The sequence below is a fragment of the Falco punctatus genome (assembly GCF_963210335.1).
Source record: "Falco punctatus genome assembly, chromosome: 1".
Taxonomy (NCBI): domain Eukaryota; kingdom Metazoa; phylum Chordata; class Aves; order Falconiformes; family Falconidae; genus Falco; species Falco punctatus.
The window spans coordinates 38,000,038-38,015,387 of NC_137580.1; the positions used below are offsets into that span (position 1 = coordinate 38,000,038).

Below are 15,350 nucleotides of genomic sequence, written 5' to 3' on the forward strand. Positions count from 1 at the left end.
GGACTTGGGGCACAATGCCACAGCATTCTCCTGCACTGGGAAGTGCCCAGATCCCCAAGCCCAGGCAGCCAAAGCCCCCCCCAGCGCTGGGCTTGCAGTGAGGGGCAACACCAACGGTGTGGGGAACAGAACTGGGGGGCAGCTCAGACTTGGCACTGGGCAGGAGTGACTCCGGCAGAGCTGTTCACGCTTGCAGCACTGGGATGAGGGATTGGAGGGACTGGTGCTGTCTGGGGACTCTGTTGTGGCTGTGGTGGATAATGCTGGGGACACAGGCAGTGACCAGGTCCCCTGGATTTGGAGCAGCTGTTTGGAAGCATTTGGCACAAGGTTTCCAAAAGCAATTCCTGCCAGCAGGTACCTGCAGGTGTGCCAACGTACACCAGCCAGGGGCTCGTGCAGCCTGTTTTCTGCACTGGGAGATGGAGACACCAGCCTGGGGGGGGCGGGGGGGAGCCCCATACAGTGATCCCCCAGGAGCTCTCCCCCAAGTACCCTGCAAGGCCCTGTGCTCTCTGAGTGAGGGGCTGGCTTTGCTCCCATGGTCTCAGCTTGAGTCTGTGTATGCTCTGGGAACTGGGATGGGATGGGATGGGATGGGATGGGATGGGGTGGGATGGGATGGGATGGGATGGGATGGGATGGGATGGGATGGGACAGGAGCAGTACTGAGCCCACAGGTCATGGGCAGGGTGGCAGGCAGGGTAGCAGCAGGCATCTCCGACTCCAGCCCTTTGCAGCAGCCGCTGTCTCCTCACTGAGATCCCTCCAAGCATCTGGCAGCAGCAAGGTTAAATCTCCATTGTCTGCTAAACTGCAAGCCCAGACAGATGAGTTCAGATGGAGCCGGGGTGACCTGGGCAGATCCATCCCTCTGGCTGGAAATCACCTTTTCAAGGTACCTTCATGGCAGAGCCCTCCAACCCCACCACAGACAAAGCTGCGTCCTCCTCCACCACCTGCGCCCACACTGGTCTCTGCCTCTCAACCAAGCCCTGGGCTTTGCAAAGGGTCCCCGTGCACATCTATTCTCTCCCTCCCACATCTCCCCAGCCTGAAGTTAATTAATTCTTGCCCAAAGCCCCCTGGGCAGCCGACCTGCTCCAGCTGGCCCCTCCTGCCCACTGTGCCTGGCCGCTTGCAGGGGAGGCCAGGGCAGATGCTGCTGGCTGCCATACATGCAGCTGTGCCAGATGCCAGCTCTTCCCAACAGCGCAACCGGTGCAGCCTGGTCCTGGGGGCACAGAGAACAGGGTGTGGGGAAGGTCCCACTGGTTACAGGACCTACATCCAACCCAGAGCAAGGGCAGCACAGAAACAGGCTGTTTGCAGGCACCGGGCAGCACGGAGGGAGAGGTGAGGGATTGTTGCTGTAATGCTAAACCTCTGCAAACCGCCTGCCTTGATCCGCACGGAGGGGCTCGGTGACACAGGGAGCAGCAAGCAGGAAGGTCTGGGGGAGGACCAGGGTGTACACAGCCTTCATCCAGCCCCACAGCTGCAGGAATACCCCAGCACCGTGGGCAGGGAGCCAGCGATTACCTCTGGGCCCTCTGAGCTCCTTCTCCTTTCCTTCTGGAGCGACACACATTAAGCCAAATCCTCCTGTCACATGGTTTAAAGACAGAGCAAGGGAATAAGGGCAGGTCAGAAGGTGAACTGGAGGCCACGGATTTGCCATCGGGCAGAGGACCTTGCAGAAATGTGCTAGGCATTTCTCCTTGGATAAATTAGTGCGCGCTTTGATTTGCTGTTTGCAGTAATCCTGGGGAGTGCTGAAATGCGCCCAATGCTGGAGGTGAGGGTGGTCTTGGGGCATGCACGGTGCTGGGCTCACTGTCCTCGCCCTGGGCTCGCAGAGCTGTCTGTCAGTGTCAGCCCGGACAGCCTTGGCACGGCAGCGATGCTAATGGCTCTTGCCATGATGGTTGCTGGCCTGCTGTGATGAAAGGTCCCGTTGGGTTGGGAAATGAGCCCACCCGCTCCATGCGAGCAGTGGTGGATGCCCCCACGTGGATACGGCTCTCACCCCTGCCCCTGGCCCAGACCCTGCCAGCTCTGTGGGGGAATCAGCTCTGAACCACCAGGTCGGTCCCGGTGGCGCGGGATGAGAGTGTGCTGCCAAAACAAGACACGTGGGGCAACATCATGCTGCCCACCTTGTGGTGCCTCAGCATTTCCTAGGATTTACCCCTAAACCCAAATCGTCGGCAGCCAATTCCCCAACACTCCCAGCGGGCATCCTCCTCAGCCCGCTCCAAGGGTGTCCCTGGCCAGGGCCACATCTCCTCCATCCCAGCTCATGCACTTTTCATGTCCAAGGTTTAGTACTCTCTGTAATATCTGCTAAGTCCATTCAGCTTCTTCCTCACCAATGTCATCAATTATCTGTAGGTTGCCACTAACGGCAGGCTGATGGCAGCAAGGCTTGGTGGCTGCAGTGGGACACCATGCGGACCACCCCTGCCTGATGCTCCCGCTGGGGTCTGAGTCAGCGGTGATGGACACAGTGGTCACCTGGACTGGACACCCCCCCTCCTTCCCCTGCCCCCGCATCATGCACGCTGCCCAGTTCCTGGCACGTGGCTGCACCTCGTGGCTGCGGTCATGTGGGGGGGCTGGGCTGGGGCTGGCGCAGTGGAGGGGACGGTGCTCGCCGTAGCCCTGCAGACCCTTCGCAGTCCCCTCAACCCACAGTAAACACCCACGTGCTGTGGAAACCAGGAGGAAAAGCTGGTCTCTGCCCTCCCGTGGCTGTGAGGGTCAGCTGGGTCCTGCCCAGACCCCCAGGAATCCCATCCCTTCTCTGCCTGGGGTCTCTTCACCCCACTAGCCCACGGGGGCTTGGGAGGGTCTGTGCTGCTGAAGCACCCCCAGCCCCAATGCTGCCTGCATGCCCTCGGGACCCCACTGCTCCCCCTGAGAGCAGTGAAGGCTTATTGCTGTTCCTTGCTGCGCCCTCCCTTGCCTGCCGGGACCATCAGCTCAACCGGGGCCACTGTGGGAGCCCACACCCCCAGGGGCTCCACAGACACCCCAACAACATTAATTTGATGCTTATTAACTGGAATCACCTGCGTGCGGTGGTGGTGGGTGTCTGGGGGACAGAACATGGTTTGGAGCCGATTCCCCCCCTCCTCGGGAGCAGCAGGCCCAGGGGGGTACACAGCGGCTGCAGGGCCCCGCATGAGGGTTCTGGGGGACCCTGGAGTCTGGGAGGAGGGAGGTTTCCAGCAGAGTAGCATCAAAACATGGTAGCAGGTCCCTGGGGCTGTGATCACATCCACCTTCACACAGATAGTGGCACACAGCATGCCAACAGCACCCACACCCTGTCACCCGCGTGTCCCCGCAGCCCTGCGGGTGGGTTGGGCTGACGAGCCCCCAGTGCTGGGAGCAGCCGGAGGGCAGGGAGTGATGTGCAGGGCAGGACATGAACCCAAAAACTGCCACAAAACAATGAGCAGCATCTCATGATGCAGAATAACCTGCAATTGCACTTCAGAGAAGCCAAGCCCCTTGGTCTGCCCATCCTCCTCCTGGCCCCCACTTCTGAGTTCCAGCCCCCTGCCCAGCTGGCTCTTGGCAACTTGTGGCCCCGCGTCCCTTGCAGGTCTGGGTGCTGCCGTGGCTGTTTCAAGTGAAGATGCTGGTCTGTGGACACCCATGCGCATCCAGCCTTCATTGCAGGGATGGCATTGGCTGCACCAGGCTCTCCAGCAGCCGGATGCAGCCAGAGATGAGAGAAGGGTAGGGGGTGTCCTGCAGCCACACCACCTTCCCCAGGGTCCTGTGCACACCTGGAGAGGGTAAACTGAGGCACAGATAACACAGCCTCTGCATGTGGGGGTGCTGGGAGAACATTGCACCCCACTCCCCCAAGCCAGTAACTACCCAGAGTTGGAGCTAGCAGGATGCTTGGGGTCAGGCCAGCGCCGGGATGTGGGGGGCTCTGGGGCCAGGCCTCTTCTGGGACCACCGTCTTGCTATGCCAAGCCAGGGGGAGCAGAGCTGCCCAGATCAGAGATGCCAGGAGCAGGGATCCCAGGGCAGAGAACCCAGAAGCAGGGTCCCTGAAGCTGGGATCCCTGAAGTGGGCACCCCAGGAGCTGGGATTGCAGAGAGGAGGTGGGAGAGGGGATCCCAGGAATCAGGATGTTGGGGAAGAGGATGCCAGGAGCGGGGATGCCAGAGGAGGGGATTCAGAAGTGGGATCCAGGAGCAGGGATGCTAAAGGAAGAGATCCTGTGTGCGGGGTTGAGGAACAAGGATGCTAAAGAAGGAGATCCCAGGAACAGAGTTCAGGAGCGGGGATGCCAGAGGAGATCCAGAAGCGGGATCCAGGAGCAGGGATACTAAAGGAGGAGATCCCAGGAGCAGGATACAGGAGCAGGGATGCTAAAGGAGGAGATCCCAGGACTAGGATCCAGGAGTGAGGATGCTAAAGGAAGAGAGCCCCAGAAGCAGGATCCAGGAGCGCCGATGCTAGAGGAGGAGATCCCAGGAGCGGGAAAGGATGTGGGAGCCCGAACCCTGCCGCTCCCCGGGTGGAGGTGGCCCCGCCGTCGCGGGCTCGTTTGAGGCGGGGGGCCCCGGGGATGGAGGTGCTGCTCGCGGGCTCGGGGCGATGGACGGGGACCCCCAGTGTCGGCGGGCTCGGCCGCTGACGGGATGTAAGGGCCGCCGTGTCGGGGGGGGGGCCGCGTTACTGGCCTGCCTTGATTTCGTTTTATTTCGTTTGATTTCGTTTTATCCGAGCGGGCGCGGCGGGGCCGGCAGGCCGGGCCGCAAGGAGCGACCCCACCCGCGGGGCAGCCCGGTGGGGCGTGGGGGCGGCTCGGGGACGGGTGGTCCCCGCCCGGGAAGGTGGGTGCCCCGCCTGCCCGCCACCGGGGCCGCTCTGGGCTCCTCAGGACAGCGGCTCCTGAAACGAAATCTGCGCTGCCGGGGGGGCGGGGGGGCCAAGTCAGGGCTGGACACCCCCGGGGGGAGCCCCGGGACCCCCAGCGCTCCCCACCGCCCTTCGCCCTTGGCGGGGTCCCCGGAGCAGCCGTCAGAGTCCTGGGCGGGCGGAGCCGCCGAAGCCACCCGGTCGTCACTTGTCCCCGGCGAGCAGCCCCGGGGCCCCGTGGGTGTCCCGTGCGTGTCCGCGGGGCAGCGACCCACGCCAGTGCACGGCAGCGCTGCAGAAGGGTGGGTGCACCCTCCGCCCGGGGGGACCCTGGCAGGGCGCCCTGCCCACGCACACCATCACCTGTTGCTGGTTACACCGTGCCCGTGCACATCCACCCGTGTCCGTGCACGGGTAGCTCTGTGTCGACCCACACGTGCACCATACAGCTTGTCCGTGCACACCCACGCCGCAGGACGTGCACGGTTCCACCCGTGTCCGTGCCCGCTTCCGTTGCAGCCCTGCCTACGGCTGTGCACGGTCTCATGTGCACACGCACCCGCAAGGAAGAAGGAAATTTGTGCGTGGCTATGGTGTATCCCTTCACACCCACGACGGAACGTGTACACTGGTACCACGGGGCTGTGCACGCTCACCCGTTTCTGTGCACCGTTCCACTGTGGCCATGCACACCCACCCGTGTCTGTGATCATTACCATGTGTCCGTGCACACTCACCTGTGTCCATGCACCGTTACCGTGTGCCCATGCACACCCACCCGTGTCTGTGCATCGTTGCCGTGCGTCCGCCCACAGTCACCCGTGGTGGTGCACCATTACGGTGTGCCTATGCACACCCACCCGTGTCGGTGCACGGCTGTACCGGATAATTGCATGGGCTGTACTGGGGGCAGCCACCCCGATTGCTGTAAAAACGAACAACCAAACAAACCTCAAAGCATCCGCCCCACGAGAAGGCGGCACGGCTACACGTTGCCCACGCGCGGCTGTGCCGTGTCCGTGAGTCCGTGCACGGCCACACCGTGCGCCTGCAGCCCCCGAGCCCCTGCAGTCCCCCCGAGCCCCGGGAAAGCCGTGCACACTGACACTGGCCGTGCACACTCACACCGAGTCCGTGCACACTTGCACCGGCCACGCACACTCACACCGAGTCCGTGCACACTCACACCGAGTCCGTGCACACTCACACAAGGTCCACGCACATTCACGGTGTGTGCGTGCACACTCTCGCCGTGCCCGTGGACATTTACAGTGTCCGTGCACAGTCACACCTTATCCGTGGACATTTCCCCCGTGTCCCTGCACATTGTCCCCGTGTTCGTGCACGGCTCCCCCGTGGCCCTGCACATTCCCTCGTGTCCATTCCCCATTTCCCCGTGTCCCTGCGCAGTCCCCCGTGCACCTTTACCCGTGTCCCTGCACAGTCCCCCCGTGTTTTCGCACGGCTCCCCCGTGTCCCTGCACATTTACCAGGTGCCCCTCCACAGTCCCCCCGTGTCCGCGCCCAGACCCTCCATGCCCCTGCACAGTCCCCCCGTGTCCCCGCCCAGTCCCGCCGCGTCCGTGCCCAGACCCCCGTGTCCCTGCCCAGACCCCCCGTGCCCCCGCCCCATCCCCCCGTGTTTTCGCACGGCTCTCCCGTTCCGCGGGCGCCCGCCGCCGTTACCGTGCTCCGCCGCGCTGCCCCGGCCTGGGCCCGGCTCCCGCCCGCGGCCCCGCTGCGCCGGCCCCGGGGCACCCTCGGCGGTGCCCCCGCAGCCCCCAGCCGGCAGCACTGAGCTGGGGCCGGGGGTCTTCCCGGGGCTCCCCGTTCGCTTGCGGGGAGGGGAAGGAGGAAGCGGAGGAGGGTCCCCCGGCCACGGGCGGCCGCGGGTCCCTCGGCCCGGCAGAGCCGCGCGTGGCTGGCCGGGACTCCCCGGGGGTGGCGGGCTTGGTGGCCGGGGAAGCCCCGGCTCCGCTCCCGGCGGACCCCCCGGCCCCCGCCGCCCGAGCCTTAGGCCCGCAAGGCCGCCGGCGTGGGCCTTGGGCCGGGGAACGCGGCCGCACCGAGCCAAGCCCAGCCCCAGCCAAGCCGAGCCGAACCGTGCCGAACCGGGCGCCCCCCCCGCCCCCGGCACGGCGTTACCTTGATGTCCAGCGACCCGGGGGTGCCGGGCCCGGGCAGGTCTGGGCGGCGGCTCGGGCCCCTTCGCCAGGGCATAAACCGGCAAAACGAAGGAATATTGGGTGGGTGGATGGTGGGGTTCGCCCCTTCACCGGCCCCCGGAGCAGGGGGGCAGCGGGGCGGCGGCTGGGGGGGGGCTCGGCGGGGATGGCATCAGGCGACCGCCGGAGCCAGCCAGAAAACGGGGCTGCTCCGGGAGAGCGGGGCCGCCCTGGGCCGGGGTCTGCTCCGCACGGCCCGAGGGAGAGAGAAAAAATTGCAATAATCAATAATAATAATAATAATAATAACAGCAATAATAATGACAACACAAGAACGGTACTAACGCTAAAACAAAAACAATAATAATGATGTCATAAAAATAAGCAGCAGAATTTTTTTATTATTATTATTGCTATTATTATTGACGACGAGAGGGTAGGCGGGAAGCTGCCGCCGCCCCGCTGCCCCTGCGCAGCCCGAGGAGCAGCGCGGAGCCCCCCACCCCGGCTCCTCGGGAGCGGCGGAGCCGCTTCGCGCCCGGAGATTTTCCCTTCCCGGCTCCCCCGCCACCTCGGACCCACCCAGAGCAAATCCCTTTGCTTTGGAATTAATGCCACCATGGTCATAACGAGGAAAAAAAAATTGACATTGGGGGAGCAGGAGACCGGGGGGCTGCGGCGGGGTGCGGGGGCTACCCGGGCTGCGGGGCTGCTTCCCGCCCGGTGGTACAGCGGCCCGAGCTGCCGCCCTGTGCCGGGGCTCGGCGGAGGGAGGGTATTTCGTTACAGTGGCTCCCGGGCAGCGGCTGCCCTCCGCCTTCCCCGGGGGAGAACGACCCGGCCCCGCCGAACCGAGGGTGCGGGCCGCGGCCACCGGCGCTCGGTGAAGCCTGCTCAGCCTTTCCTCCGCGCCCGGCCGGCCGCGTCCCGGCTTCCCGCTCTCCTCCTGCTCTGCCTTTTTCGTTTGCTTTCTTTCCTTTTCCTCCTGCTTTTTTCTTTTTATTTCATTTCCCTCCATTTTATTTTATTTTTGACCTTTATCTGCTTTTATTTTCTCCGCGCCGTTTCGGTTACTCCAGGGCCGGGCACAGGCTGCGGCAGAGGCGGACAGTGGGGCCCACTGCAGCCCAAGGGCGCACTTGGAGGCCTTGAACTCCCCGTCCCTGGCAAGCCCCCTGAGCCGGCCGCCTTCTGCCGCGGCTGGGCTCTCCCTCGGGGAACCGGGCCGGGCCCAGCCCCCGGGACACCCTAACCCCGGGCGATGCTCGGTGCGGGGAGCGGCAGAGCCGGGTGGGCGTCGAGGGCAGTGGTTTGGAGCCCCGGTCACTGGGGATTGAGCTCTCGGGGATGCTGGGCTCTCGGAATTGGATTAACAGCTAATTTATTTATTTTTAATCCACCGTCATTCCAACCACTCCGATTTGAGGGGTTTCGGGACGAGGCTGAGAGGGGTGCCGCCCGCCCGCTCCCCCCGGGGAAGCACTCCTGACGCTTCTCCGCCGGGAGCTGCCCCTTTGCAGAGAGCGGCGGAACGAAGTCCGCCGAGGCGGGGGTGCTGCCTGGAACCCCCTCCCCGGGAGGCCGCCCGGGGGCCCGGCCGGCCCCGCTGGGCACGGGGAGCGGCTCGCCGCAGTCCTGGTCCCGGTGCCGGTCGCCGAGGCGGAGGGGCCCGCGGCTGCCGGGTGCGGCTGTGCCGGAGCAGGGCGGGGATGCTCGGGGCAACCCCACTGCCCGGTCCCGGGGAGGAGGTGGGGTAACTTCGGTGGCGGCGGGGACCCTCGGGCTACCAGAGGGCACCGTGGGGAAGAGGGGTCGAAGTCCCCCCGTCCCGGAGGGGCGCGGGCAGCCTGGGGAGCAAGGGGCGTGGGGGGAAACAGACCCGCACCGGGGCAAGGTTATTTCTTTATCCGTTTCTACCTCGGCTGGCCCTTCGCCGAGGTGGGGGTTCCCCGCGGGTGAGCCCCCCGAGAAGGGGTCCCCGCGGGAGCCGCCGCCCCCGGCCCTGCCCGCACTCCTGGGGCCGGGCAGCGGCCGCCGAGGGGCTCTTTGTTTACCAATCGGTGGCACGGACCGGGAGAGCAGGAAATTGCGTCTGTGCCCGGGCCGTTAATTTAAAATCGCCCCTTTCCCCCATCGCCTTCCCCACGGCCCGCTCCCCGCCGCGGCGGGGGCTCGTCCGCCCGCTCCCGGCTCCGGCGGCCGGGGGATGCGCAGAGGAGCGCGGGGGAGGGCCGGGCCGGAGGAATAAGGACCCGTCTTCTTCCCCGGTCCCACCCCCGGCCGCTTCCTCTGCAGCTCCCTCCCATCGGCCTCCCCTTCCCCTCCGCCCCCCTAAAATCACACACACACCCCGCTTCTCCCCATCTCCCAATACTGATTTCCCCGCACGCGAATCCCAGCGCAGAGCGGCGAGCCCCGGCACCGGCTGTTCCCCCGCCCGCTCCCGCCGCCTCCCCACCGGCACCGGGACCGGGACCGGGACCGGCGCTCCATGGAAGGGCAACGGCTGCGGCCGGAGCGCCTGAAGTTTGCCCGGAGCGAGGTGCCGCGGAAGGTGGAGCTGGGGAGGGCGCAGAGCTGGGGGGGGGCTCGGTCTCCTATCAAAGTTTTTAACTCCTTTTTACCCCCCACTCGCACCCTCTCGGGACGCCCCGACGTGTCCCACCGCGCCCCCCCCGCCCCCGGTACCACCCCTGGGCCGGTGGAGCGGGGGTGTGTGTGCACGGTTTAAATGCCAGCCCCCGGGGGGGGAGCGGGCTGGCTCCGCCGCGGAGAGGCGGGAGGGCGACGGGCCGCGGGAGGGCGACGGGCCCCTGGCGGTCTCCGGCCATGGGGGTGAGCTGGGGCACGGTGCCCCCAGCTCTGCCAGGGCGCTGAGCCCCGGGGGGGGGGGGGTGGGTAGGGAGGGGCGGGGAGGGGAAGGGGTCTGGGGAGGGGGGGGCTTCCCTCCCCCCCGCCTAGTCTTGCCTCCTCTCTCCTTCTCTCTGTCTCTCTCCCTCTCTCCCTCCTGATGTTTGATCCCGCCGCGGCGCCCGCAGGGATGAGCGATGGAGGGGCCGAGCCTGGCAGGAGCCCCGTGCTGCTGGCCGAGCCCGCAGCCACCGGGCGGGCCCGGGAGAAGGCGCCGACCCGGGCGGAGCTGGAGAGCGCTCTGCGCGGCGGCGGCGGCGGCCGCGGCGGCTTCAAGGACATCCCGGGAACGTCGGCGGTCAGCCCCGGCTCCTCCAAGGAGTGCGCCCCGGACAGCGAGAGCCCGTCGGGAACCGGCGAGGCGGACTACTGCCGCCGCATCCTGGTGCGAGGTATGGGCAGGGTCCCCGGGCCCCGCGCTGCGCTCCCCACACCGGGGCACTGCCCGGCTGCAGTCGCCCCCGCCGGCCGGCTCCTCGCTCCTCGCCTCGGGGCCGGGGGGCAGCGAGATGGGGCACGGTCGTGTGTGTGTGTGTGTGCGTGTGTCGGTGTCCCCCCCGCCGCCAGCCCCGGCACCGCTTTCAGCGCATCCCCGGCCGCTCCCGGGCGCTGGCCGGCTGCGAGTCCCGGCCTCCCGGCCCCTTCGCCGCGGCGGCTACAGCGGGCTCCGCTCCGTGCGGCGGGGCCCGGGCCGGGCCCCCAGCCCGCTCCGCCGTGCGGCTCCCGGCAGCGGGGCCGGGCTCGCCCCGCCTGCCCGCCTCGGTTTGCGGCCGAGGGGCCGCGCTCGGCCGGGCGCAGCGGGCCGAACGGGGGGTCAGGGGATCGGCCGCGGGGCCACAGAGCCCCCGGGCCGGCCGAGCCCCGCCGGGGGTAAGGGCGGGCAGCGGGAGAGGGGTGAGAGCATCGGCTTTGCTTTAAAGCGTTGTCGCAGGAGAAAAGCGTCATGGAGCGGTGGCGAGTTAGGGGCTATTTTTTTTTTTTTTTCTCTTTATAATATCGCTTGCTCGCCCGGGGACGGGAACGCGGCGAGCTCGGGACGCGGCGGGACCCAGAGCCGGCGCATCCCGCCGAGCCGCCCACGCTCGGCCGCCCGCCGGCCCGGGGCTCGGCGGCAGCAGCGCGGCTTGTGCAAGGCGAACCCCCAAAGTTTGGGGTGCCGCGGCGGGGAAGCGGCAGGTGCCGAGCGCTCCCCGGGGCGGGGGCTCCCGGGGCGGCGGCGCGCCTCCATCCCGAGCCCTCTCCGGGGATGCTCCGCCGCCTCCGCCGCAGCCCGGGGAAGCTCCGCGGCCGCTCGGTGAGCAGGGCCGAGGCCGCCCGGCCTTTGCCCCGGCGCCGAGCCCAGCGCTCGGGCAGGGCGGCAGGGAGCGGAGCAGCGGCCCCGACCCGGCCGTGCCCGTCCTCTCGTGCCGCCCCGGGGCCGGTGGGGCCTGGGCCGGGTCCCAGCTCGTTCGTCATCCGCGGGCCTGGCACGGCGCGGCGCGGCTCGGCTCGGGCACCCCGGCCCGCCCGGAGGCTGCGAAACGGGTGCAAACAGCCCTGCCGGCCGCTGAAGCCTCTTTCCCGGTTGTCGCGATAGGTGACTGTCGCCGACAGCCCGGCTGTCGCAGCCCCAGCCCTCCCCGTGCACCTCGGCGGGGGAGCGGGCAGTGCTCGGGAGCAGACCTCGGGGTGGCTGCGGGCCCTCGGTGGTCGCCCAGGCCGGGGTCAGGCCGGGGTCAGGCCTCCCCTCCGCCCGGCCTCGGCCTTACCGGGGCCGCCCCGACGGGCCCGGGGCAGGGAGCGGACCGGGGGTCGGTCCCCAAGCCTGGGGCAGGGTCCCCGCTTCATCCGGCCCCGGGGACCCCTACCTGGCAGCGGCTGGTCTCACCATCTTGCTGCAGCCTTTACAGCGCGGACAAAATGGTGGCGGGGAGAAACGCTGCAAACCAACAGGAGCGGACCCGAAATAAAGCGAGGGGACAGCGGGGGGCACAGCCGGTGGCGGGGCCAAGCCCCTGGCTCCAGCCGTGCCCCGGCCGGGCCGTGCTCCCGGGGATGGGATAGGTGCCAAGCACTGGCCGGCGCCAGGGAAGCGCTTCCAGGTCAGTTTTCTGCAAAATGCGGGGTTTTCTTTAAAAAAAAATATATTTTTGAAATATATTTTAAAATCTTTTTCATTTCGGCCCCGGCTGCAGGGGCTGCTCCCCACCATCCCGCTGCCTGCCGCGGGGCCGGGACCGCATCTCCCCGTGGCTGCCCGGTGTGGAGTGGCTGCCCCGGGGCTGCCCGTCCCCGGTGGCTTCGGTGTGGCTTCGGTGTGGCTGGGGCTCCTGGTGCGGCCTCGGCCTTCGGTGGGATCCCGTTGGGAAGCGGCGTGGTGGTCTGTGCCCAGGTCCCGCTCGGCCGGGACGGCACGGTACTGGGCACCGGCCGGGACGGAGCCTCCAGCCGGCGCAACGGGGCGCCCGGCCATCCCCGTCTCGTCGGGGCGGCAGGGCTGGCGGCCACCCTTGGCCGCGGGTACGGCTGGGGTGTGAGCTGGCAGTGGGCAGGTGCTTAGTGGGGATTAATGGGGCGAGCTGGGCCGCTCTGGAGCTGGTCCCACTGGCAGCGTGGGGGCTGCAGCCCCGGTGGCAGCTGGAAGGGGAGGGGGCAGATCCCGGGGTGCTCCCTTCCCGGCCGGGTCCTGTGGGGGTTGCCCCGGCACTGTGCCCGGGGGATGCGGGTGGGTGCAGGGACAGTGGTGCTGTTTGGGGGGCACCAAGAAGGGCCGCGGGCTCCCGTGCCCCCAGGCGCATCCCGAGGCGTGTGTGCCGCCAGCCCCGGCATGGAGAGGGATGCATTTGGGGGCGTCGGAGCGGGCATGCACCCCAGAAATGCCCTGGCAGCTGCGTCGGTGCAGAGACCCTGTACACATGGGTGCGTATGGTGTGTCCCTGTGCGGGGGAGAGGTGTCCCTCGTGCACATGCGTGTGCGCGTGGTCTGTCCCTGGGCCTACCGGGCCATCTGTGCGTGCCGGCTCCGCTGTGTGGGTTGGTGTGCAGGATGTGTCCCCCAGCCTGCTGTGCTGTGCCGCAGCGTGTGCAGGCTGTGAAATTGCTGTTCACCAGCTCGGGGTTTCCTGAAGCTGCTGCCCACTCGCCTTCCCTCCCACTCCCCCGCCGCCTCTGCCTGCCCTGCCTCGTCGTATTTAGCCACTATGGCAGGGAAGAAGTCAGTGACCTCGGCCCCAGACCTCGTCTGGGGGGTGTCAGTCCCAGGCCTGGTCCTGGACATGCTGCCATCAGGTGCAGCCTGGTCCCCAAGAGCAGAACCTGTCACCTCAGCCCCGCCAGAGCAGCTGCTGGAAAACCCTGGACAGCCACGGCAGGACCTGGCGGGTGCTGGGGGTCTGGGGTCCAGCAGCTGATGGGCTCTCAGGAGGGGTTTCTGCAGGCAAGATGGTGTTGTGGCCTTCCTGGCATGGTGGGGGTGGCCGTGGGCCCCCCCAAAACCTGGCCAGCCGGGCAGTGGGGAGGATCGGCGGTGTGCCATAGGGCTGCGACCTGCTTGTGCTGCGGGGGCTGCAGCGGGGGGGTTCGCCTCTTCCCTGCCACGCTGGCACCGCGGGCTCTGCTTCCTTCCCTCCCCTCCGGTGCTGTGCCCAGCCCGCTCCCCCCACCCCGTGCCCCAGCTGCTGGGGGGAAATAACAATAAATAATACCCGTAATAATGCCGGCAGCGCCGTACGGAGCGGTGAGGGTGGAGGGGCAGCTACTTGCAGCTGCGGCTGGGAAGCATGGGTGTCTCTGTTAGCCGCTAGTCGCTGGCAGCCCCGGCTGTTGTTGTGTTGGGGGACCATGGCGTGGGCACGGGAGTGCGGACGTGGTCTGGGCATCATCTCTGCAAACACGTTTTCCCTTGCAAAATGGTTCCCAGGCTGGCGTCCTGATCCCACTGGAGATTCCCTACCAGAGATACCTCCAAACCCTTTCCTTTCTGGCAGCCCCATGCTCACCCATGGAGTTTGGGCGTGTGGATCGGAGCCCACACTGCTGGTCCCAGCAGACCCTCCCCAGTCCCTCCGTCGCCCTGGTTCTCTCTGTAGTGCTGTGCTCCAGCTTGGAGTGGGCTGGCCCGGCCGGGACGGTGCCTCTGCCACGTACCACAACATAGCGGTGGGAAACCGGCTTCGGGACTGGGCACCCTCTCCCCACCCTGTGCTTGCCCCCTGCTCCCGCCATCCCCATGCCAGCTCTGCTGTCCCTGTGCCGGCTCCATCATCCCTTCCCAGGCTGCTCCTCACCGTTTTCCCCCTTCCTGCCCCAGCAATTTTATAATTCTTTCACGCCTGAGTCAGCCAGAAAGAGATAAAGCCACTTACCTCCAGCCAGGGCTGGGGGGACCTCGGGTCCCCCTGGGCTTGGGAGCCAGGAGCCCCGACAGTGGGGCCCAGCACCGGGCACCCTTTAGCCAAGAGCTGCCCCAAAGCAGGAGCTGCTGCTCTTCAAGAAAATAGCCCTTCAATGAGAACAATTCTGGAAAGGAGGGAATTGTAACAGAGATAATTTTTTTTCTGGAAGGACAGAAATAAAAAATAATATATATTATTATAATGAAAAAAATTAATTATAACTCTTTCTTGGTATAGAACTCCTTTCTGCTTCTGGCTTTCAGAAAGTATTATTTCTGTGACTAAACAGTCTGTTTTTCTTAAAGACTTTTTTGTTTCTATTTATCTCTTTGAGGAAAAAAATAATAATCGTGAAGACTTGTTACCATTCCCTGGAGGTTTATAAACTTGCAGTATTTGGGGCCAGAGGGGACAACCGAACTATGGGATGTCGCTTCTTTTAGCTGCAGCTTGGGGGATTTTCACAGTTACTGCTTCAGCAAGCCCCCCAGGTGGGCAGCAGCCCTGACGGGGTTTAATTCAGCTTTTTCTCCCCCAGTAACTGGCCTTTTGGTCCAGTTCCGCCACTGCTTTTCCTCCCCACCCAAGCTTTTTTCCTCCCTGGAGACTTTTTTTCCTGACAGCCTTTCTCCCCGCTTCCCTCTCAGATGCCAAAGGGACGATCCGGGAGATCGTGCTCCCCAAGGGCTTGGACCTGGACCGGCCCAAGCGGACGCGGACATCCTTCACAGCGGAGCAGCTCTACCGCCTGGAGCTGGAGTTCCAGCGCTGCCAGTACGTGGTGGGCAGGGAGAGGACGGAGCTAGCGCGGCAGCTCAACCTCTCCGAGACCCAGGTAAGTGTCGTGGCGGCTTCTCCGTGGTGGGGACGTCCTGGTGGCCCTGCAGCGTGTCCGCATGCAGCCGGGTGTGCTGGCCGCTGGCATGCTGAGGGTAGTGGGGACAGGCAGAGCAGGCAGCAAGTGGGGCTGGGGTGGTTGAGAGCCGGGGCTGAGCTGAGTCCCCGGTCCCA

The 15,350-nt window shown here is 66.2% G+C and overlaps 1 protein-coding gene across 3 annotated transcripts in view; it reads left to right on the forward strand.

Moving 5' to 3' along the window:
• Positions 1-4,514: 4,514 nt before the first annotated feature.
• VAX2 (ventral anterior homeobox 2) overlaps positions 4,515-15,350 on the forward strand; it is a 32,069-nt gene continuing 21,233 nt past the window's right edge. For 2 of the 3 annotated variants that reach the window (XM_080378093.1, XM_080378095.1), the window contains exons 1-2: positions 4,515-10,358; positions 14,987-15,174. In XM_080378093.1, the coding sequence (XP_080234219.1) occupies positions 10,067-10,358; positions 14,987-15,174 (480 nt within the window). In that variant the 5' untranslated portion in view covers positions 4,515-10,066. The remainder of the gene's footprint in view (positions 10,359-14,986; positions 15,175-15,350) is intronic. The other variant, XM_080378094.1, reaches the window with a different exon arrangement.